General features: G+C 54.5%; 1 protein-coding gene across 1 annotated transcript in view; it reads right to left on the bottom strand.

Annotated features, from left to right (window-relative positions):
• Positions 1-19,077, bottom strand: part of KIAA1614 (KIAA1614 ortholog) — a 38,729-nt gene extending 19,652 nt beyond the window's left edge. The window contains exons 1-4 of the mRNA XM_050766084.1: positions 18,686-19,077; positions 14,740-15,683; positions 13,927-13,990; positions 3,723-3,866 (exon numbers count right to left, since the gene is read on the bottom strand). Coding sequence (XP_050622041.1) covers positions 3,723-3,866; positions 13,927-13,990; positions 14,740-15,683; positions 18,686-18,735 — 1,202 coding nt within the window. The 5' untranslated portion in view covers positions 18,736-19,077. The remainder of the gene's footprint in view (positions 1-3,722; positions 3,867-13,926; positions 13,991-14,739; positions 15,684-18,685) is intronic.
• Between the last annotated feature and the right edge of the window lie 4,796 nt (positions 19,078-23,873).

Below are 23,873 nucleotides of genomic sequence, written 5' to 3' on the forward strand. Positions count from 1 at the left end.
GCACAGAAAGGATCCCTTCCCAGCCCGGCCGACCCAATGCAGGGAAAGGCCCACAGGGAGATTCTGCACACAGTTTCACACAATGAACCCTCCACAGGTCCCAAGAGCTAGTGCCCTGTCTGCTGGCAGGACGTGGGCTGTAATTTCTAGGGAGGAAAAGAGCCCAGCTTTAAAGGCAGTGCGGTCCTAATCTAACAAAGGAGCCCAGGTCCCATGAGCCACATTAGTGGTCTTAACTTTCACACACAGGATGGTGAGCAATCCTGGAATTCACTGCAGAGGCAGACATTTTTGTTCTAAAAAGAGAAATTAAGGAGCGCTTAATCACATAAGGTGCTTTCAACCCAATTATTCAAACCCAGAAGCCCCCACCAGCAGTGTCAGCAACAGTGTGTAAAGGCAGGATGAGGATTTTGGAGACAAGTGCAGGACGAATGAGGCAGCTAAGCGGTGAGCAAATCCCATGCCTGCCAAGTTCTCAAGGTGACGCTCCACAGAGGCCCTAGTAGTCACTCCTGTAGGGGAGGATCCCACCACAGTCCTGGAGACATATGGCTTCACAGGGACCCCTTTCCAGAGTCCCTCTTTCCATAGCATTGCTTCCCTAACCATACAATCAATGTGATGTATGCAAGCTCTGCAGTCTCAACACAGCCACTCTCTCTGACCTGGGACAGTGGCACTTACAGTGTCACCTCCCAGCCCTGCCTCTTGCTGACATGTCCTGTCCTCCTGCCAACAGAAACACCAATCTAGGCATGTCTAGCCCCTATACGGCAAGATCTTGTGCTTCCAGGAGCTGCTCCATTTCTGTATTAATTTATTTCCAGAAAAATGCAGCTGCTGCTACCTCTTCACCTCCTGGAATCCCTGTCTGTTCAGGCTTGCCCCAGCTGCCTCTAGCCAGACCTAGGGTAAAGAAGGCCCTCTGAGACAGCTCTGCCTGCCCCTCCTCTTCCATCACCTTTCACCAAGCGGCTCTTTAGAAGTGATGCATCTGGGCTAGGGATGGGGCCTCCTGCATCTAACTGAGACCTGGGGCCTGTGTGCCATTGCCATGTTAACTCAGCATGGCCCTCCAGGGTGATCTGACGGAGCGTAACCTTTAGAAGCATCTGCAGCAAGCCATCTGGCGTTGATTTTTCAGCTATACCCTCTGAGGATTCGCCAGCGCTGCCAAGTCATAGTAATTCTTTTCTGGACATGGCAGCTGCTAAAGTGGGTCACCTTGCAATTCTATAGCATTTCTATGGCCTGGAGACAGCCTGCAAAAGGGAGCCTACTTTAAAGTTAGTGATTGGGGTTGTTCTGAGCTGTTAAAGTGATCTGAGGAAGAAGTGTCCAAGAGGACCTTTACACAATGCAATCTGTTTTGTAGATAGTCTTGACTATTTTGAGGCTATCCGACCTAACCTAAATGCCTCTACAAAGCACAACAGGAGAGTTTCTTGGAAGTCTAAGGTTTCTCACCATATGTATGTGAAGAAGAAGAATAGTTAGGATGCCCTGAAGAAGCCATGCCCGTTCTTTTTTTTTTTTTTTTTTTTTTTGAGACAGAGTCTCGCTCTGTCGCCCACACTAGAGTGCAGTGGTGTGATCTCGGCTCACTGCAACCTCCGCCTCCCAGGTTCAAATGATTCTCCTGCCTCAGCCTCCCGAGTAGCTGGGACTACAGGAGCCCACCATCACGCCCAGCTAATTTTTTGTATTTTTAGTAGAGACAGGGTTTCACTGCGTTAGCCAGGATGATCTCAATCTCCTGACCTTGTGATCTGCCCGCCTTGGCCTCCCAAAGTGGTGGGATTACAGGCATGAGCCACCGCACCCGGCCAACCATGCCCATTCCTAACGAGTACCCTCCATCTAGAGAGAGAGGCAAGGCCCAAAATGTGGAAATACAAGGACAGTCTGTTTGGCATCCCTTGCCAGGGTTTAGGGTCTTCTGAGCCTCTCTTCTAAGGGTCACAACGACCTCTGCTCGTGAAGGAGTCATCTCAGTGATTCCATAAAGGTCCTTAGCCTTTAATGAGCAGTTCGGCACCCTCCATCAAAGAGCAGGTGGTCCAGTTCCACCAAGATCCCTGCTCCCTAAGAACGCCTGCTCCCTCCAGTGCCACGTGGTGATTCAAACAGGCAGATGCAGCATGTCCGCCACGCCAATGAAGCCACAGACTTTGCTAGCTGCAGAAGTGGTCCTGCTTGGGCCTGGTGAGACCTGGCATAGCCTGGCAGCCTCATCTCAGGCCCAGGTGCATGACTGGAAGACAGCCCTGTGTGGTGGTGAGGTCCACGTGTAAGTGATTCTTCAAGGTGTACCACAGGCAGGAAGATGGGGATGCAGCGTGCTGCTCAGGGGGCAGTCATGTGTGTGATGTGCTGGTCTGAATGTCCTTAACCTTGTTGTTTTCCTACCTCTTCACTCCTGACAAGCTCACCCTTACAATGGCTGTAGCATTATGAAATCAGGGATGACGTCCAGATCTTCAGTTCTGATCTCTCCTCCTCTAAAGATCCTGTATCCACCTGCCTGGTGCTCATTTCCAGTGGATGTTCGGGGAGCACCTCTCCCTCCAATGCCTGAGCCTGCACTGAGGCCTCGCCCCCACCAAACACGCAGACACCGAGTCAGAACCCTGGGCTCATTCCAGATTCCTCCCTTCTCACACCGCCCACACCCCTGCAACTAAATGAGAAGTGGTTAGAGCTCACAGTTTTTGCGTGGCGGGTGCTGTTCTAAACTTCACGTGTGTTAGCTCACATCACCCCACAGACCCTGTAAGACAGGCACTATTACAATTCCCATTTCGTGGGTGAGGAAACTGAGGCACAGAGACTTCCGCAGAGGCACCCAGCTAAGTGCCAGAACCAGAAGTCAAGCCCGCGTGGTCTGGCTCTAGGTGCTGCGCTCCTTTGTCGCCTCACTAAGCCTGCTTGCTTCTGGTGCTTGAGGTCTGTGTGAGGTCTCCGGACTCTCCTCTCTGTACCGCTCAGCATGGCCATGGCAGCATCCTCCTCAGCGTACCAGTCTCCCAGATTCAACACATCTCGGCAGCTAGAAAGGCATCACTGAGGTGTGATCGTGCTGCCCCCTGCCCAGAGTCCTCCAGTGGCTCCCAGATATTGCAGCAGACATCCAGTTGTCCAACAGTTCTGCAGGCCTGGAGGCCTCCATGACCTGGCCCAAATGAGCCCCCCAGCCTTCACGCCACAGCCTGCACATCCTTACCCTCTAGCCTGGCTGAATTCCTGAGCACAGCACTTCTGCTCAGTTTCCATCCCCAGGACGCTTACCCTTGCCTCTCTCATCTACCCAGTGCGTATCTACACCTCTGTCAAGCCTCGGCTAAGTCACCTTCTCTCAAGAGCCTCACCTGTCCTTTCCAGGTGGAGTTAACAGTTTCCAGCTCAGCACACACATTTTTCCTCTCTTACACCACAGTCCACAGAATTGAATATCTCTTTGCCTCTCTCCGTGGAGACTGTGACCTCCATGCCCCCAGGGATCCAGATCATGTTTCATTCATCTTTGTATCTCAGTGCCTGACTGCAGGCCCTCAGGAAAGGTGTGTTGACTGACTAAATGATCAAAGCAAGAGCCTTATATGGAAAACACACACGCACAAGGAGTGAGCAGCGGCATTTGGCTAGATCCTACTTCTTCCCACTGCTGACTCTTCCCTGCTATGGCCCTCCCAGGCTAGCCTGGCCCAGGTCCCACTCACCGGCTGCCCTGGGTAATGGTGGGCACGATGTCATGGCTGGCACGGAGGGGCCGGGTCCTGGCCTTCATGCGGGCACGCTGCAGCAGATGCGTGGCTTCCTCATGCCTGGGGCTCAGCACAGGCTCCGGCTTGGGACCAACGGTCCTGCAGGGTGGCACACAGGCCAGGGTGGAGGGGGAGGGATTAGAAGAAAATAATGCGGATTAGGAGGGCTTTAGCAGTGTTAAGCACTGGCTCTGCCAGAAAAAGCGCTGCATGCGCAGCCTTCCTCCTCTAGCACCCACGCACAGGGAACCCAGCCTGGGGGCCTGGGGCCTGGGGCCTGGGGCTGGAAAATGGCCCTACGTGGCTCTGGATGGGGGCTGGGGGGCTGGCCTGGCCTTGGACATCTGCTCAGGCACTGGAGGCAGAGACCTCAAGAGGATCTAGAAAGGGTGGGAGAGTCTCCAGATTATTCTATTGTTCCTTCCCCAGGCAGACAGCAGGAGCTATCTGGGAGGAGGAGGGAGAAAGGGCTTGGGGTTGTTGGGCTGGGCCTGTGCCCAGACAGATGGTCTCTCCACGCATCACCTCTCTCTCCTTCTGTCTCTCTGCACCCACACACAGCACCACACTAGTTCCCCCTGCAGATGCAAAGAATCAGGGCTCTGTCCAGCATAGATTGGGCCCTTTGGGGGAATGGCATTTTTATAAATCCTGGTGTTTTCTTGCCTTAGTCCCAATCCAAAACCATCAGGCACCAGCTCAGGGCTCACAGGCTCACGGCTGAGAGACATTAAGCTGGACCCAAACCAAGTCAGCAAATGGCTTGATTTTCGTAATAATAAGGGTCCTCCACTAGCCCCCACCCCCTACCAGATGTGCCGCCTCCCTGGCCAGTCCAGAGTTGCAGAAAATGACAGCAGTCCTTTTTCAAAGCTGTCTCTCAGCCAGTGACACACAGCCTGCGCTGGGTTACAGCTATAACAGCAACCCACAATCTCCCACTGACAAGCCGTCGTTCTCCACGGAGCTTGCTCTCCGCAGCCAGGCTGGCCGAGGGCAGGTGTTCTCCCCACTTGACAGATGAGGGTGTCCAGAGCAGAGAGGAACACTGGCACATTGTTCAAGGTCGAACCTCAATTGCAAGCTGAGCAGAGCACACGACAGCCAGCCCACTGCCTCCAGCGTCGTTCCGCACCCTCTGTCCCCTCCCACCTTGGGTCTCAGGGCAGGCAGAGGATGTTTGTAGCTGGGGCCAGACACGCTCTTCGGGGTAACTTCATCATCCCCACTGGCTGCCCCTGTCCTCACCGTCACATATGCTGGGCTGTCCTCAACAGTGAGGGTCCACAGGGCTCCAGCAGGTCCTGATCTCAGACCTGCAGCCCCTCAGCCCACCCTGTATTCAACATGAAAAAGGGGGCCTGGTCCTGACTAGGGGAAGGGACCAGGCAGTTTTCTTGGATGACAGAGATGTGAGTGGAAATGGCACAGCTCTGAGGCCTCCAAGGAGGGCTTCCTTGGACATCCTTGGACAAACTCTGGGCAGACTCTGATTTCTTTTCTTGTTTCCTTTTCTTTTTCTTCTCACTATTTGCATCGAACCCTGCTTTGAGGCCGCTGGGGAGCAGGAGGAGACTGCTAGAAGAAAGGCACCATCTGTGCCTGTGAACACTGGCAGGGCCCAGGCATGGCTTTGGAACAAGGAGGGCTTTACTGGAGTGATGTGAAAGCGAATCTCCAGGCCCGCTGCCCCATGAAGCCTGCTTTGGCAGGAGAGGCCTCCCTCTGCACAGCCTCCCGAGCAGACAGCTCCTCCAAGGTGGCTGAGAGCAGCTGTGCTCCCTGGGGCTCTTGCTCCAACAGCAGAGATAATGAGGTTACCAGCCCAGAGAGGCGCCCCTGCAGCCGTGGGCCTCTGGCTGCCAGCCCACACACTCGGAGCCTTCCGGTGACAGCTGTGGTTCCACGGCTGTCGGAGGGCATTTGTCACAAGACTTGGTGGGCAGGCAGCAGGGCGCCCAGGCAGCTGGCCAGATGCTGCCAGGATCAGCCTTGCCCCCAGGTTTTTAAGCCATTTTCCAGCTTTGCTATTTCCTTTCTGCTCCCCTCCTCTTGGAGCTGTTACTTTTTTTTTTTTTTTTTCTTCTCATCTGCTGTCTTGCTTCAGTTCCTGGCAGACAAGCTGGTTCTCCACTGATTAGAAAAGCAGGGCTTTTTAGGTGCCTGGAGGCATCCATGCAGTACCACACTGAGCACAGAGGAGTGGCAGTCACCTTCACAGCCTGCGGCCAAGGTCACTGTGCACCCTGGGGAAGCGGGGGCCTGACCAGCCCTGTGGAGGGAGGGAGTAAGCAGGAGAAATGGGGTGGGTGCTGAGTCTGTCCCGTCTCACTGCCCACCTTCAGCTCCCACAGTTGCTCTGGAAAATTCCTAGAAGGGCTGGGGTGGTCAGTGCCATGGCCAGGCAAAGGCAGTTCCCACCTAAGAATAGACGGCTTTTGCCACTCTCTTGAAAGCCTGCACTTCTGGAGCTCATTAGCTCAGAGGGTGGAGCATAGGAATAAAGTGGCTGAGTGCTTTTCCTCCCTGGGCCTCAGTTTCCCCAGCTGCAAGCAGTGGGGACTGGAGAGGGGAGAGGACTCACAGTGCTACCCTGTGAGCCCAGATCTTCGGCCACATAGTCTGATATGCCATAAGGTGGGGTATGGGATTTCGAGGTTCCCCCCTTGGGGGAGGTCCCACAACAGATGTTTGGCCCCCACCAAGTGGCAGAGCCTGTAAAGAACTCATTGTTGAGGAAAACTAGAGTTCCATTAGTGTATGCTGGCCCTTCCCCCACCCCTCCAGCCACCTGTGTCCTCCACTGGTTCACAAGGACAAAGGGCGGCGTGCGGTCCCCTCCTGCTCTGGGTACTCCCGTCTCGGCCAGTTTCCTGGTGGAGGGACAGGCTTAGCTATGGCTTTGCTCTCCCTCCAGCCAGCTGGGGCAGGAGAACCACCATTGCTCTCCTAGCCAAGGAGGTCAAGGGGACAGAGTGGCCTTCTTCTGCAGCCATCAAAATCCTGGATTAAAATAATAAGCTCAGCGAGTCTGTGTTCAACCCTTTCAACTCAGGTACATGGATGGAGAAATCATTGGGAATATACAGGGATCTGCCGCTTCCCAGGTTCCAGGATGCACCCAGTAGAGGGAGAATATGGAGCGTACAGAACATAGATAAACTTTTCTACTTAGCATTTGTTCCACGTTTGCGTATTTGAAAGCTTTCTGATGACCATGGATAGAGTGATTCTGTGTGCAATTTTCTGAATGGGGGGAAGTGGAAAAGGTGCACCTGGAACTGGTTCTGGGTCATGTGCTCCATGAGGGCAGGGACCTAGCCTCAGACTGTCAGCTTGGTTGCACCGGTCCTTTCTTCCCAGGTCTGCAGGACCTGGACAGGACACAGCCTAGAGTGGCAGGGAAGTGTGTGGCTTGGGGGCAGCCTGCCTGGGGTTCTACCCTGGACAGACACTTCCTAGCTGTGTCACCCTGGCAGGTTACTTAGGAGTTCAGCCTCAGTTTCCCTATCTGCTAAATAAGGGCCCAGTTGTTAAGATAAATGAGAGTGGCTCCTTTAAAAGAGATGAGCACAGAGCTGGGCTCTTGGTAAGAGTCTGTAAATGTTAGCATTTATTATCATTATTTTATCATTAGCACCATTGTTTTGTGAAATTACTCTCACCCCCTTACTAAGCAAAGGATGGAATCCCCGAACATGTACTAAAGTCACCTGCAAAGAGATCACCTTGTCATCAGCAAGGAGAAGGCATGTTTGAAGTGACAAACACCATCTTGTAGCTGGAGGGGGCCTGGTGGCTTTGCTCTGGACTTTGAAAAGCCTTTGACAGGGCTCCATAGAAAAGGTGGTTTCCATAGGATAGAAAACAGGAGGTGGCCGGCTGGTCGTGGAGGAAAGCTGACTCCCAGACAGGCAATAGGCCCTCCTGTCAATGGAGAAGGAGGAGTGGGAGTCCTTAGGAACGGCAGCTGGGAGAACCCACCTCCTGCAACACGTTCGAAAGGATCTGTGTGGAGGCCTGCGGTGTGCACCTAAGATGCCGCCTTCCGAGGACAGCAGAACCACCCTGTTCCTGCCTTCCGGAAGATGGACAGATTCCCTGCTGAGCCCCAGAAGGAGGCTTCGGGCTGCCCCTTTGGTGAGAACCTCCTGGCCTCAGGTGTGGGACCTGGGTGGCCACAGAGGAGGCGGGTGTCTGAGATGCCCTCAGATGGGGGACCAGTGGCCTGTTCAACTCTGGTGGGCAGGGGAGAGGGTTTCCTTTCCTAGAATTTCAGATGAGCTCCCACAAGATGAATGGCCTTGGGTAAATGGACTTTCTTGAGCTCCTTGATTGGTCAAGATTGGGACCATCATGAGATTTTTCATGTGTGGTGTGTATGTGGGCGTGGCAATGACGCAGCATGGGACAGGGTATCTGGAGGCTCCAGGTGGCACTGGGTTTGTGGTAGGGCTTCCTTCTCCACCCACGGTCAGACACTGGGAGCGTGTTAAGTATCCGAAAACATTGTTGAGTGGTTACATTTAATTTTTTCTTTTGCTTTAGTCTCGGTGGGACTAGGAGTGGTAAGGGGGCTTTCCTCTGTGTGTGTATATCAGTGGGGTGGGATGGGAGCTGGGGGTGGTAAGGACAGGCAGGGGCTCAGCCATTCTTGGTTACACCCGTGCCCTGGGGTGTTCTCAGGCACCTCTATAGCCCTGGGCATGCTGGGGTGGTGCCAGAGTGTCTCTTCTCCTGCACTCAGCCGGGACTCCCCATGCCTCCTTGCTGAGCCCTCACTCACACTCTGTACTACGTGCCTCTATCAGACATTTCTGAGAGCCTTTTCCCTGCACACACTTGCAGGCACTGGGTCCCGGAGACAACAACAGCACAGTTCTTGCCCCAGGAGCTCAGGGAGGAGATACACCAGTGCCAGCTATGGCTGCAGCCGGTGCAGGGCACAGTGAGAGCAAAAGTGACCAGTTCCATGTGAAATTGCACTGGATCACACCCAGTGGCCGGCTCGCAGGGGAGCTCTGTGCTTCTGTGATCTAATAAATATGGATTTGATCCCTGCTCTTGGCGCCTGGCACACAGCTCCTAAACCCTTGGAATCTCAGGAATGATCAGAGTGTCTTTTGTATGGTAATGAGACGGCTGGTGGCTGAGCGTCCCTAGATAGCTTCGGGATGTGGGCTGGTCACCAGAAAGACCAATCATTTTGAGGGTTGGAACATTCAGTCCCACCCCCTAACCTCTGGCAGGGGAGAGGGGCTGAAGTTTGAGCTGACTCCCAGTGGCCAATGATGTAATCAATCATGCCTACATAATGAGGCCTCCACAAACACCGAAAGCACTGGCAGGAGAGCTTCGGGACAGCTGGGCTTGTGAAGGTTTCTAGGGGGTGGTGTCCCATCTCCTGTACCTTGCCCCATGTCTCTCCTCACGTGGCTGTTCGTGTCTTTTGTAACATTCTTCATAAGAAATAGGTAAATGCAAGTCAAGTGTTTCCCTGCATTCTGTGAGCCGTCCTATAAAATTAAACCCAAGGAAGGCACAGTGGGAACCCCGATTTATAGCTAGTTGGTCCGAAATGCAGGTCACAACCTGGGACTTGCGATTGGCATCTGCAGTGGGCGCAGTCCTGTGGAACCGAGCCCTCAACCTGTGGGGCCCGATCCTATCTGCAGGCAGACAGCGTCGGAACTGGGTGGAATCAGAGGGCAGCCAGCTGGGTCGGCCAGAGCGTTGCTTGGCGTGCGGGAAACACCTGCGCACGCTCTGGCGGCTCGAGGCAAAGTGCTCTGCGCTGTGTCGAGTGTGTGAAAGTAGGAAAAACATTTTGTTTTTTCCCATCTCAGTTTCCAAAAATGCTAATTAACATATTAAGCTTTAAAAGCCTGAGATTTTTCTCACAGCTGTGGGCCTGACCACTTGAACCACAGGCCAAGCCCCTGAAATTCTTTAGGGCTGCCTGTCTTTAACTTAGAGTCTAGAAACTGCTTCAGGGGAGGGAGTTTTGACCCCCCAGGAATCCCAGCAGGGGCCTGAAGATCAGGACCCACCTTCCCCTCTCCTTCCCCCTCCCCTGCCCCCCTGCGGCGTGTGAAGTGTTTTGGTCCAACGATCACTCACAGGGGTTCCCTGAAGGGTGTGTACACCGGGGACTGGGCTTGTGGATCCCCACAGGGGCACGACTCCACCACATGAACGAGGGGAAAATAACCTAGGATGTTCCCTGCGCTTCCCTCATCACTAGGGCACACATAAAACAAAATGGAGACCTCTGCTCCCTTCTCCCCACAGCGACCAGTAACTAAAGGCCCTGCAGACACACTCAGGACCTGGGGCCTCCTAAATTACACGCACACACAGAAGGTTCTGATTTGCATGACCTGGGCCACGCAGCAGCACCGTCTCCACGGAGATGGCCAGGGCCGGCCGCCCTGGCGTGGGCTCCTGAGCCTCCGAAGTGGATTTGGTGTGGGGTCTGGAGCCAGCATTGCCCTGATTGCTGTGCTCCTCACTGTCACACCCTTTCACTTGCACTGGGTTACTGGGATCCTAAGGTAATCTGCGATCCCAGTATGTCTCTCAGAGGCTCAAGGAAGGGAAGGGGCCAGAGCTGGTACAGAGACAGTGAGAGCACGGCGCCCCTCTATTTCAATGTCCTCCCACTTCTCTCTTATGAGTCCTTCCAGGCACAGATCCCCTTTGCCCTCTGTGAGGCCCAACCTCTCACCTCATCCTCTCTCCCAAAATCCAAACCCCATTTCCTGAATCATCCAATAGTGACCTAGGAGAAAAATAAGCATATCCCATGGAGTCCATCACCTGCCCTTCTTTGCCCACACTGAGAACAGAGCAGGCTGGGAGGGGAAGGAGACCCCCAGATCCCTAGCCCAAGGTGTGGCCTGTGGGAGCAGGGACAGGGCGTCTTGTGGCAGTGCCGCACGATGGTGAGAGCGCAGCCCTTGGGGCCAGCAGCCCTGAGTGCGAATCCTAGCTCCAATACTTGGCAGCTGGAGGATCCTGGGCAAGTCACTTAACTCCCCCCCCAGAGAGGTCTCTCTGTCAGTGAAACAGGAACAATAAATACAATTTGTTATTAGGATATAATGGGAAAGAAGGGACAGCACTTAGCATAGCTCTTGCCACGCAAGAGCTCAAAAATGGCAGCTACTGGCATGGGCTTCTGCCTGCCACTGGGAGGCTCCCGTCCTCCGCAACTGAGCCTTCTTTTGCCCCTCGTTAGAGGGGGTACAACCTTGGGGTTGGCGGCCAGGGGTCTCCTCCGCATCTGACCCTTAGCCTCTAAGGTCCTGAGTGCTTGCCTCCCAGGCTGACTCCTGGTGACTGCCCCTCACAAGCCAGGCCAGCCCCAGCCTGCCCCCAGCCTGCCTGCTGTGTTGAGCTCTGCTGTCACCGTCACATCATGAGCGCCTTGTCCCATTGCCTGCAGAGCAGTAACCATTACGGACACCATCAGATGCATGCCGGGTTAACTTGGTTGTAATGATTATCTGATTGCAACACTTGACTGAATGTGAAGCAGGACCTCAAACCCTCAGAAGATCCAAGGGGCTCATGACCTCATGAGTGAGGTCCTGTGCTTTCCTCCTGCCAGAGCATGTCCTGACTGATATCCTGGGGCCCCCTTCGGGGTGGCCATCAAATGGTCTGCCACAGCCTCAGCATTCTCTGCCCAAGGTCCTAAGCCCCTTAGAACAGACAGTAAGCCCCAGAACCCTGGCCTCGAGTGGCACTCCCGGGGCATAGAGCTGAGGGAAGCTTGCCTTACTCCAGAGGTCTCTTGGGAAGTTCATTGATACAGAAGTAACATCAATCACTCCATCCTGCTCCGGGGAGAGAGGGAGCCCTGCATGGTCTTGGGGACCACCTTTAATGTCTGCCCAGGAGACGCTGGGATAGAGCCAGGCAGGGAACCCTATCTGAGGGGCTTCAAGACATGGCCCTTCAGCCTGGGCATCTACTCAGCAGGGACCTCACTGCAGAGTGCCAAGTGAGGCCAGCAGGGTACTCGGAATGACTCCCAAACAAGGTGTGTTTCCCCACAACACTCTGTGCCCTGATTGCCGGGCACTCTAAGGGAACATTTTGTTCACACTCTTTGAACAGGGTCCTAAAGCTCGCTAAGAGACCTTTTCTCTCTCTCCACACACACAGGCACACACCATACAGTACACAGGTGCGCACACCCGGCCTGAACTCTGAAATGCAGCCCGTGGCTGCTAGAGGCCTGGCAGGTTAAACAACAGCCCAGAGACCCCAGTCCTGAGGCTTCTACACAAATACCATCTCCTCACAGCACTAAGGGAAAGTCCCTCCTTACCCCACGGTTGAGGTCTCCTCCTTGAAAAGGAGTGGGCCTTATTCCTTAGTATGCAACAGGCTGTCAGGAGCTTTGGCTTCTCCTTTCAGCAGCGACCACTGAGCAGAATCCCCAGTGGCTGTATCTTCCCACTGGGCCCTTCCCTCACCTAGGCAGGAAGTGTGCAGGGGGTGGGAGCAGCTGCGGGCAGAGGCAGCACCACCTCTGCAGCAGAGGGCATCTGCCCCAGCCCTCTCCTCCAGGGCTCCGCACAGAAACAGGGAAAAAGACAGAAGGCGACTGGAACAGGGGCAGACAGGGGAGCAGAGCCGGCTGAGGCCCACGGGCCTTTCTGCAGTCACGCTCCTCAACACTGTGGCAGGGCCAGCTGGGGACCAGAGGAGGGCCTGGAAACAGCAGCCAGGGAGGTGGGGGAAGAGATACCTGGCGGAAGGGGAGGCAGCTGTGATTCCAAATCATAAATAGCAAGGGACGAAGGAGCCAGACATCCCCCTCTCCATCAGACCCTTAGGCAAGCCGAAGCCCAATCACATGAACCTGGGCTGCCCTTACTTGGTTAAGGCAGGTGCGGGGGTAGGGACTGCGATGGGCTCAATGTTTGTGTCTCCCCAAGATTCCTATGTTGAAACCATATCCCCAGTGTGAGGGTGTTGGGAGGTGGGGCTTTGGGAGGTGAGTAGGTCATGGGGCACGGCCCTCATGAATGGGATTAGTGCCCTTCTAAGAGGCCCCAGAGGGCTGCCTTGCCCTTTCCTCCACCCGAGGGCACAGCGAGAAGGCACCATCTATGAATCAACCACAGGCAGTCCTCACCAGACACTGAATCTGCTTGTGCCTTGATCCTGGACCTCACAGCCTCCAGAGCTGTGGGCAGTAAGTTCCTGTTGTTAGTAAGTCGCCCAGCCTGTATAGGCTTTTTGTTATAGCAGCCCAAATAGACTAAGACAGAGGTCTGTCCACACTTTCTAGAGGGCGGTTCTAACTGAGTGGGATTTGTGCAGGAGCTGCCTTACACCAGTGCAGCAACCGTGTCGACCTCTGCCCTCCGCAGAAACCATAAGACCTCGCGGAGGCTGACATCACCAGACAGCTGGGGAAACCTCTCAGCCTTGTGGACCAGGACCCTGGCAAAGACTGAGGCTGGGTTCAACCTCTGTGCAGGCGCCAGCTGCAGTCAGGCCTGCAGATGGCCCCACTCCCACCTTGAGTGTACTCTTCTCACCCTGCCTGGCTCAGGACATTGCCCATGAAGGACAGGTAGCCCCATTTCCCCCGCTACACCTCGGTGGGTCCAGCTTCCCCAAAATATTTGGTGGAGGGGCTGGAGCGAAGGCCGCGGGATAGCACGGTAAGGTAGGAGGTGAAATCTTTGACATGATCCCAGCACAACCCCTTGACTGGGAACGGAATTGGGGTAAGGCTTTGTACATTTTCCCCAAGGATTTTCACACCCATGATCTCACTTCGGCCTCACAATGGTCCTGTGAAGTGAACCAGACAGATGCTAGTTCCCCAACTTTACAGATAAGGAGGCCTGGGCAAGGGAAATGGCTCCACGGACATGGAACGGGGAGTTAGCAATGCGCTTTGTTCCCTGGTGGTTTGGCTTAAGTAGCAGAGAAGCACCAGCTGGGGGATGTGGCGGTGGGGGTTACTGGCAGTTTCTACAGGGTCTCAGGGATGATGGTGCCCCCTGGTCTGCTGGTGCAGGAGTCTGCCTGCCCTCTCATTTTGGGACGTCTCCTACTGTCCTGATGCTGAGTAAACAGAGGGACCATGGTGAGGAGGGAGGGAGAGATAATGTGGGCTCTGAGCTCTTACCTGTTCTGGCCGGAGTCCTGCAAGGAGGTGCCCAAGGCCCAGTCCACATCCCCCACTGGTCGCTCTAAGATCCAGAACAGAAGCAGAGATCAGGACGGAGCCAGAAACAGGGCTCTCAGCTGCCACTTAGTGAACACTGAGGAGAAGGGTTTCTCCAGAAGCAACTTACTCCTGAGATAAATCCAACACCTTGCCTGAAAATTAGAGGCCGAGCCTGTCACTATGACTGCTGTGGACACAGCCATATGCTGAGAGGACCACATGCCTGGGCTCAGGCACGCGGTGATGAATGAGCTTGTGAGATTTTGGAATGAGAAGGCAGGAGGGGAAAGAGGCTGTCCTCTCGGGTCTGGACACTTGTACATCCCATTGGTGCTACCGTCTGAGCTCAGCCCAGCTGCTAGAACGCCCAGCCTCCTTTTAGGAAGGGGTTCCTGTCTGCTTGCCCCACCAGAGGGTCCTCACTGAGGGTGAGGGCATGTCACTGGAGGGAGAGGCAAAAAGCCACTCCGGAAAGGAATCCAAGCCGCAAGGAAGACATCATTGGCCTCTAACCCCAAGCACACAGGGTGGCCTCCCACTGGTCTGCAGGGTCACGGGGGGCTTCAGCAGACAGGCTGCCTGTGAGGCTGCAAAGAATCTATGTCAGAGCCAAGAATAAGAGGCCATCCTGATGATTCTGCGGACAGGCAGCTGTCAGGCTCTCCCTCCTTTCCTGCCCCATTCCCTCTGTGGGACCCCTTCCTCCCCTTTTCCTCCCTCTGGATTCCCTCCTGCTCCCTCCACCACCTGGACCTCCATAGTGAGCTTCACCTGGTGCAGCTGTGTCCCAGGACGGAGTCCGGGCGGGGGTTCCCGCCTTGCGGGGGCTCTGCCCAGAAACACTGAGCATCTCCTGCAGCAACAGGCGGTTTCTCTCCACCCGATCAGACAGGGACAAGGCACTGCTCCCGGTGCCCAGAGCCTCCAGGTCTCCAGCTGTCCAGCGCTCGCCCAGCAGGGCTGTCCCGGGGACAGATTCCTCCTCAGAGGTCAGGGATGTGCTATCCAGATCTGCATCTGTGACCACACCATCTGGAAAACGGGAGGACCTTCCTGTCCTCGGGCTGGGAATGTGGATGATTTTGTTACAAGGACCAGGATCCCCAGGCCGTCCGGGAGTAACTCCATGGATGGGGCTCTCTTGCAAAGAGCTGGGCCCCAGCAGCGGACCTCTCTCATGGTCAGGCAGCGTCCATTCGGCTTCTGGAGGCCACGGGCTCCCCCTGTTGCAGTACTCACGCCCAGGGGCAGGCAGCCTGGGAGGCCCGGGGCCCCCATCCCTGGCGGGTTCCTCCTCATTGACGCTATCAGGCAGCCTATCAGGCAGGTTTTGGGTATGAGGAGCCACCACAGTACCTGGCAGGAAAGGCCCCTCCGATGAAGTCCCGGCTCCCCCTGCCTTGCCTTGTCTGCATTTGGGTTTCTTGGGGGATGACCGCTCATGGGAAGCAGAGCAAGGGCTCACTCCCTGTTTGGCTGCTGTCATCTTCTCCTTCAAAGCCCTCACCTTGGATTCCAGCACAGAGGGGCCTTGGAGCTGTACCCCCCATACTCTGGGAGGCCGGGGGGCCATCGGGCTGGATGTTCTGTTTTCCTGAGGGCAAGGCCAGGGTCTTGGGGGGTGTCCATTATCCATTTGTGGCTCAAGACCACTCCACTCCACAGCTGAGGTCCCCTCCACGGGGCTGGCTCTTCCACTCCCTGTCTTGGGCCCTCTGGAGGAGAAAACAGACAGAGCTCCTGAGACCCAGCACAGGACAAACCCCCACAACCTCCCGGGGCCCCAAAGTGTCTTGGTGTTGAGTCCTGTCCAGATGAAAGTAACCTGGAGACAGAGCAGGGCATGCCCTCTAGATCAGTGGTCCCCAACCTTTTTGGCACCAGAGGGACTGGTTTCATGGAAGACAGTTTTTCCACGTATCGGGGACAGGGTGGAGTGCAATGGTTTTGGAAGGAAACTGTTCCACCTCACATCATGAGGCATTAGATTCTCATAAGGAGCTTGCACCCTGGCCCCCTCACATGCGCGGTTCACAGTAACATTTGTGCTCCTATGAAAATCTAATGCCGCCGCTGATCTGACAGGAGGCAGAGCTCAGGTGGTAATGCTCACTTGCTCGCTGCCACTCACTTCCTGCTGTGTGGCCTGGTTCCTAATAGGCCACGGACTGCTATGGTCTGTGGACCACTATTGGTTTGTGGCCCGGGGGTTGGGGACGCCTGCTATTGATAATGTGAAAGCACTTTTTAAAAAATGCAAATCATTGAAGAGTGCAAATAAGTTATTGTTGAATGTTTTCTTCCAAGTCTGAGTAGTGTTCTAGTTTTTCTATCCCCATTTTACAGATGGGCAAAATGAAGCTTCAGAGGACAACTAATCCTATGCCAAATGTGTACCACAGTGAAAACCAGGGTGATTTCCCAGTCCTTGGCCTCTTGCTTTCCTGAAGGGTAGTTTCAGTGGAGGATGCCCGCATCTGCTAACAGGCAACATGCTCTTCCCTCTCCAAGGGGAGCCAATGAGGATGATGGACATCAGGAAGACACCAAGCAGGATCTGACCTCCGGTAGAAGGTGCTGCATCCAACCTCACCCCTGACCCTTGATGCCCAAGCCACAGGACCACAGTATGGGGTTGAGCTCAAAGGGAGACCTTGACCAGTCAGGAACGCTGATCAGGCATCTGCTCTATGCCAGGCGGGACTGCAAGTGCTTTCAAGCACACTCCCCCCAGTAATCCTGTCCCTAACAGAATGGCGTTATTGACCAGGCACGGTGGCTCACGCCTGTAGTCCCAACACTTTGGGAGGCTGAGGTGGGTGCGTCACTTGAGGTCAGGAATTCGAGACCAGCCTGGCCAACATGGTGAAACCCCATCTCCATTAAAAATACAAAAAATTGGCCAGGCGCGGTGGCTCACACCTGTAATCCCAGCACTTTGGGAGGCTGAGGCGGGTGGATCACTTGAGGTCAGGAGTTTGAAACCAGCCTGGCCAACGTGATGAAACCTCACCTCCATTAAAAACATAAAAAATGTGCCAGGCATGGTGGCTCACACCTGTAATCCCAGCACTTTGGGAGGCCGAGGCAGGTGGATCACGAGGCCAGGAGTGCTTCGCACCTGTAGTCCCAGCTACTCGGGAGGCGGAGGCAGGGTAATTGCTTGAACTCGGGAGGCAGAGGTTGCAGTGAGCCAAGATTGTGCCACTGCACTCCAGCCTGGGCAACAGAGAGAGACTCTGTCTCAAATAAATAAATAAATAAATAAATAAATAAATAAAAGTAAAAAATACAAAAAATTAGCTGGGTGTGGTGGCAGGCACCTGTAGTCCCAGCTACTTGGGAGGCAGAGGCAGGAGAATCACTTGCATCCACGAAGTGGAGGTTACAGTGAGCTGAGATCCCGCCACTGCACTCCAGCCTGGGCGATAGAGCGAGACTGTCTCAAAAAAAAAAAAAAAAAAAAAAAAAAAAAAAAGGCTTGGTTATATACTTCTACAGATGGAGAAATTGAGGCACAGATTACAACACAGAGGTGCTAAGGGGAGGCCCAGTTTGGAATTCAAAGCTTCTCATTCCAAGCCCAGGCCTTTTCCAAAACATGTAGTGATCACTTAACTCTATTCCCCTTATTCCGTAAATGAGAATGTTCCATCCCCAGAGGTTGGGTGGCTTGCCAGCGCTGCACAGGTCCTTAGCAGCATGGCTGACGTTTACCCCTTCACAAGGAATGAAGGTGAGCAGGGGTTTGACTCAGGGTGTTGCATGCATATCTACGTGCCACAGCATTTTAATGTTGATTCTACCTTCTGAGAAAAATGCAGCTTTAATATCATACATCTAGATGTGCCCTACTTGAAGTACACTTTGTGCATAAAAATCCGTATGTGTATAAACTTCAAATTAGGAGTTATCCACTTCATAACACTGACCAAGGATTCACCACAAATTCTCTTAAATGGCAAGTCCCTCTGTAGTCGTTTATTACAATTCAATTTATACACAAGCTTTCAGGAATGCACACATTTTATAAAGCAAAATACACGTATAATGCGAAATGTCACATCAGTTTTAAGCCAGTAAAGTTTAAGGATTATCTTTAGGAGGACAGAAATAATTTGTTCTCTGAGTTAATCTAGAATGCAGCAAGTTTCTCTTTGCATCTCCTTCTTCTCTTCTAAAGTCCAATCCAGAAAACAGGGGATTAGAATGTAATATGAGCAATTTGTGTAAGGTTAAAAGAACTTTTTGTTTTTGGGGAGGCTGAAGCCAGAGGAGGCCGGGCTTGAGCCCGGGAGGTAGAGGTTGCAGTGAGCCAAGATCACACCACTGCACTCCAGCCTGGGCCACAGAGCGAGACCCTGGCTCCAAAAAATTAAAGAAAGAATTGTTAATGGGTGAACTGTGGAACAGCACGCCAGAGGCCTTAAAGAATGAGACCCTCCCACTGGAGTCCCCTGGGCATGGGCTTTCGGGAAGATGGGTCAGCTCGGAGCCGCCTGGTTCTGTGGCCCAAGCACTGTGATGTATTTCCTCTAACTCAGAGGGGCCAAACGAAGATGGACGTGAAGGGCAGGCCTCCCCACGACCCTTCTAGCTCTGAGCCTGCAGGAGGCCTGCCTCCCAGTGTCCGGGGCGACCTGGGCTCCCCACTCCGCCGCCCCGCCGGTCCGCCACCCCCGCCCGGCCGGCCTGGCGTTGCTTCCTCTATACTCACTGGGGGCTGCTGCCCGCGGGTTTGGCCGCTGCCGCCTCTGTCCCCTCCATCCCTTGGAGAGGCCAGGCCCTCTCCAGCCCCTTCTCCCTCCCAGGCCCGCTGCCGGGTTCGGGGAGGGACTTCCAGCCCCGAATCCGGGGCTGGAGTGCGGCTCGCAGGCCTCGCCCCTCGGGGCGCGGCCGACTGGGGGTCCGGGACGGCGCCGAGGCCGGGCCAGCTCCCGGCTCTGCGGGCAGCCCCTGGTTCCCGGGTGGGTCCGGCTGGCGCAGCGCCCCGCGGGCCGCACTCCCTCCCGGCGAGAGGAGGGGAAGCGGGGTCGGGCAGGGAAGGCGCCGGCAGAGAAGGAAGTGGCATCGGCTGTCCGTTCGCGGCTTTGCCGTAGAGGGGAGAGCGGCCAAGCCCGCGCCTTCCCGGCCCGCGGCGGGCAGAGGGAGCGGAGCGCGGAGAGGAGGGGCCGCGGGAGGGGCTGGAGGAGCCGGGCCTCGGCCTCCCACCCCGCCCGGAGCCCAGCGGGGCCGCCTCTCCCGCGCCGCGGCCCAGGGAGCGAGTGCCCCCGGCCGTCAGAGGCGCGGGAGGGAAGTCCGGGGCGGCCCCGAGCTTGGGGACGACGGGGCGGTCGCCAGCCTCGCAGGGCGGTGGCCCCTTCCCCGCGGGAAAGCGGGCGCGAGAGCGGAGGCGCGCGGGGCGCACGGAGGACGGGGAGCGCGGGCAGGAGCTGGGGGCGCACCACGTTCTCGCCGGGCTCCGCGCGCCGCTGGTAACCCTACACCCAGGGCTCGCCTTTCGGGGTGGAAGCTGAGGAATGCCTTTTGTGTGGACAAGTTTTCCGGAGGACCCGGCCGCCCTCTCTGTGGGGCCGTCCATCGCTCCATGGAGCCGTTTCCTCCGAGACCAAGGTCGATGGTTCCCGCTCTCCAGAGGCGTGAGGGAAACCCGGAGGGAACACGGTCCGCGCATCCCATCTGCCCCGGTGCCGGCATTGCCCGCCGCCGCCTTGGGTGGGGACCGGTTCTCAGGGTCCTGGGGACTCCCGAGCAGACCACTTTCCGCAGCGCAGGGCGGGGGTCGCAGCCAGGGGCCGCAGCCAGGGACACTCCCTGCAGCCGCGGCCCAAACCAACAGAGCTTACTTTCTCCTTCCACCCAGAGGGGGTGACCGAGCCTCACCTATTTCCAAGCCTAGTTTTTCACAGACGGGAAGCAATAAAAGTGGCCTCAGGAGATTCCGGAAATCTCTACAAAGAGAAAGTGCCCGTTCGTCTTTCCTTCAGCCGACAGGCTTCGCTGTCAAGCATGGGGTAGTTGTGCACCTCCAGATGGCAGAACAGACACAGCAACAGTAAGGGCCGCGCAATGTACCCGTGCAGGCGAGGAGGGGAAGGACGTTTTCTAGAGGGGCTGCCTCTTGAGTAAGGAGGGGGTTACTGTCACAAGGTGAGGAAGGGGCGTCTAGCAGGGCAACAGGAGAGCGGAGCCTGGGGAACTGTGAGTGGATTGGCCTCTTGGCAATTTAGGAGCTTGAGAGATTATCCAGTGCAAACCCTCTGGGTCACAGTACAGGCCCAAGGTTGTGTCAGAGGCTTTGAACCAGAGCGACTCCATCTTGTGTGAGGGTGAGGAAAATGAGGCTGGGACTTGCTGGGCCGCATTCCCAGTGAGTTAGCTATTCACAGCTTCTAGATATTTACGGTTAAGAGGACAAATTAACGTTTACTAAACAGACCTAGACTTAGGAGTGTCCTGATAATCTTGAGAACAGACTCATTCCTAATTATGCTTTAAAGTTAATAATATCGATTATTGCAAAATATAGTAATTTAGAAAATTAATCCTTTATCACAAACCTTTGTAGCAGAGCACATCTCCCCATGATCTTTTTTTATCCTATGGAAGTATTAAGTATTGTACCTAGGGTGGACGCGTTCCTCCTCTTACTTTCCAGAACTCCCTCCTCTGTCTATGGAGTAGCTGTACTTTCACCACTTTACTTTCTTACTAAACTTGCTTTTGCTTTGCACTGTGAACTCACCTTGCCTTTTTTTTTTTTTTTTTGAGACAGAGTCTTGCTCTGTTGCCCAGGCTGGAGTGCAGTGGGGCGATCGATTCTCCCCCCTCAGCCTCCTGAGTAGCTGGGACTACAGACATGCACCACCACACCCAGCTAATTTTTGTATTTTTAGTAGAGATGGGGTTTCACCATGTTGGCCAGGCTCATCTCGAACTCCTGACCTCAAGTGATCCACCTGCCTTGGCCTCCCACAGTTCTGGGATTACAGGCATAAGCCATTGTGCCCAGCCTTGCCCTGAATTCTTTCTTGTGAGAGATCCAAGAGCCCTCCCTTGTGGTCCGGATTGGACCCCTCTCCTGTAGCAGTTACACAGCTCTGGTGACAGGTGGTCTCCAGGGTCCTGGGTGGCCTCTTCCCTCCCCAAAACTCAGCATGTTCCCAGAACAAGAAGTTCCTCTAACAAAGCATTGGCTGCTTTTGCTTCTTAGTATTGATTGCTTCATAGAGTGGTGCCTGCACTGTTTGCAGAGGGCATACTGGGCACCAGACATTGGCTAAGCAGTTTAAATTCGTTATCTCATATTTCAGCCTTAAGAAGTGGGCACTGGCTATTGTCTCCTTTCTGTAGACACTGAGTGTAAGTGAACGCCCCAGGATCCACAGCTGGGTAAGTGGCAGTCCAGTCTCCTAGAGTCCAGGCCCTCATGCCAATACACTGCACAGCATCTGCCTGTTCAACATGGAAAGATTTAGTTTAAAAAAAATCAAAAGATTGGTGAAAAAAATCATGAAGTGCTGTGATACTGAAAATGTGCTGGCACAGTGGCTTGGCCCTTCCTGGCTTTCTTATTCTAGCCGTCTAAGTAAAAAGCCCCTCAGGACTCCTTCCTCTCCTGCATGCCCAGTGTTAAGCCTGACAGCAGCAACACTGTTACTATTATTGGGGGCATCCTATGAGCTAAGGTACCCCACGTAGGATCCTTTACATCTTTACAACAGCCACGCAAAATAGGTATAGTGTATCTCCACTTAAGTGATAACGAAATCGAGCTGCAGAGAGGTTAAGTAGCTTGCCTAAGGCCACACAGCTAGTATAGCTAGAATCTGAACGCAGCTCTGTCTGGTTCCAAGATTTTCTGCCTTGCTTCCTCTTTATAGAGGCACCTCTGAATTCAGACTCCACGGCTTCTGCTCCCACCCTCCCCCAGAAGTTAATGATCTATAAGGCAAGTTTCTGAAAGTTCCAGCAAAGGTTTAATGTTTAAAGAAAACCTGCCTCCCCCCAATCTTTTGAGATGCAAATAATCACTTTCAGTTTATTTGGGTTACAGCTTTCCCCACCCCCCAGGGGAGTGGGGCGTCACATCTATACTAAGGCCTTAAAAGTCACCTGTCCCAAGGATGTGTCCATGGGCACATCCTTAGAATGCTGTTGAATTACGACATCTACATGTCGAGGGCATTCTTGTTCATCTGGATTCTATTTGGTTTAGCAGATATTTGTTGAGCTCCTATGAAATGTCAGAGACTGCAGAGAAAAAATTTAGCACCGCAGACCCTACTTTTGAGGAATTTCTGGTCGAGTTGGGGAAGGGCAGGCACACAAACTTTCTGTATACGTGCTCCCATCCAGGTCAGCATAAGGTGGTGTAGGGTGCTCACAGAAAAGGCTAGATTGAGGAATGTGTGTTGGGTGAGAAGGGGTACCACGGAGAACTGGGTCTTGGAGAATGAGCAGGAATTAGCCAGACAGAGGGGGAGGGGTGAGAGAAGGCATTTCAGGTAAAGAGATGAGCATAAACACAGGCTCAGAGGTGTGAAACTGCCTAGTTTCAGTGTTACTAAGTGTAAAATTTAACCCAGGAAAGGCAGGGGAAGGATGAAGTTGCAGGGCAGGGGAGGTTGGGTTTGGGTAAGGACCTTGGACCCCACCCTGTGACTGGCAGCCCCTCGGGTGTGGCCTTGACCAACACCTTAGCCCTTGAGCCTGGCACATAACAATCTTATTTATTTCCTTATGCATCAGACACTTCCATTATCTTCTGGAGGGAAGTCTAGGAGGAAAACAAATAAAATGTAAAGTGATCACAAAGCCCCTTCCTCTGCTGAACAACTAGGGAAATGGACCATCCCAAGAAGCCCCTTTGACTTACTCTGAGTGAAAATACAAGCCTCACCCTTCCTCCCAACTTTCCAACCTGCTCTGAAGGTTGGAAATACGGCGCCACGTGGGCTGCGGAAACTAGGTTTCACTTAGGATGAAGGGAAAAGTGAGGGAGATGGTTCTTCCAGCTCACACCATTAGAGCAGAGTGGGGCAGGAATGGGGTGGGGGCACACTTCTAGCATCCCTCGACTGTCCAGCCTAAAGGGGCTTGTTCAAATGGAAACCTGCATTTCCTAGTGGCTCCTGTCTTGCTCACAGGAACATAGTCCAAGGAGGCAACTGATCTGAGCAGCAACTGCTGAGGACCCCATTCCCAGCCCCAGGTCTGCCCTGATCGCTTCCTCCAGCAGAGGAGTGAGGGCACGTGCCGGGTCTACCACGCAGCTGCTTCCTCTCTCCCAAAACCCTCCCGCAGCTCACCTGTACTCCCCACAGCGCTGCTGGGAAGGCTGATTCTGAGGCCTCACCTGTGCAGATTTTGATTCCTTAGGTTGCAGCAAGGCCCAGGAACCTGTTTCCTTCTAAGCTTCCCAGGTGATGTTGAGGCCCGGTCAGTTTGGGGAAGCGCAGGGCCTCGAGTTAAAACTCAAAAGCCTTTGCATGGCATGTGGGCTCATCTCTCATCCCAGCCCCGAGAGCCTGCCCTGCTTCCTCACCACATTGAGTTGCTTCTAGTTCCCTGACTGGTGACACTGAGTCCCGTCTCTTTGCCCAGGCATTCCTTCAGCCTGAAATACCTGCTTCACTCCATAGGCACACATCCTGCTGTGGACTGAACTGGGGCCCCCTCCAAATTCATATGTTGATGCCCTAACCCCTCTGTGGGATAGCATTAGGAAGCGGGGCCTTTGGGAGGTGATTAGGGTTAGAGGAGGTCATGACGGTGGGGCCCCCACGATGGGATTAGCATCCTGACGAGAAGAGACCCCAGAGAGCCCTCTCCCTGCGCACTCTCCTCATCATGTGAGGATATAATGAGAAGGCAGCTGTCTGCCGGCCAGGAGGGGAGCCCTC

Source organism: Macaca thibetana, chromosome 1 (assembly GCF_024542745.1).
Source record: "Macaca thibetana thibetana isolate TM-01 chromosome 1, ASM2454274v1, whole genome shotgun sequence".
NCBI lineage: Eukaryota > Metazoa > Chordata > Mammalia > Primates > Cercopithecidae > Macaca > Macaca thibetana.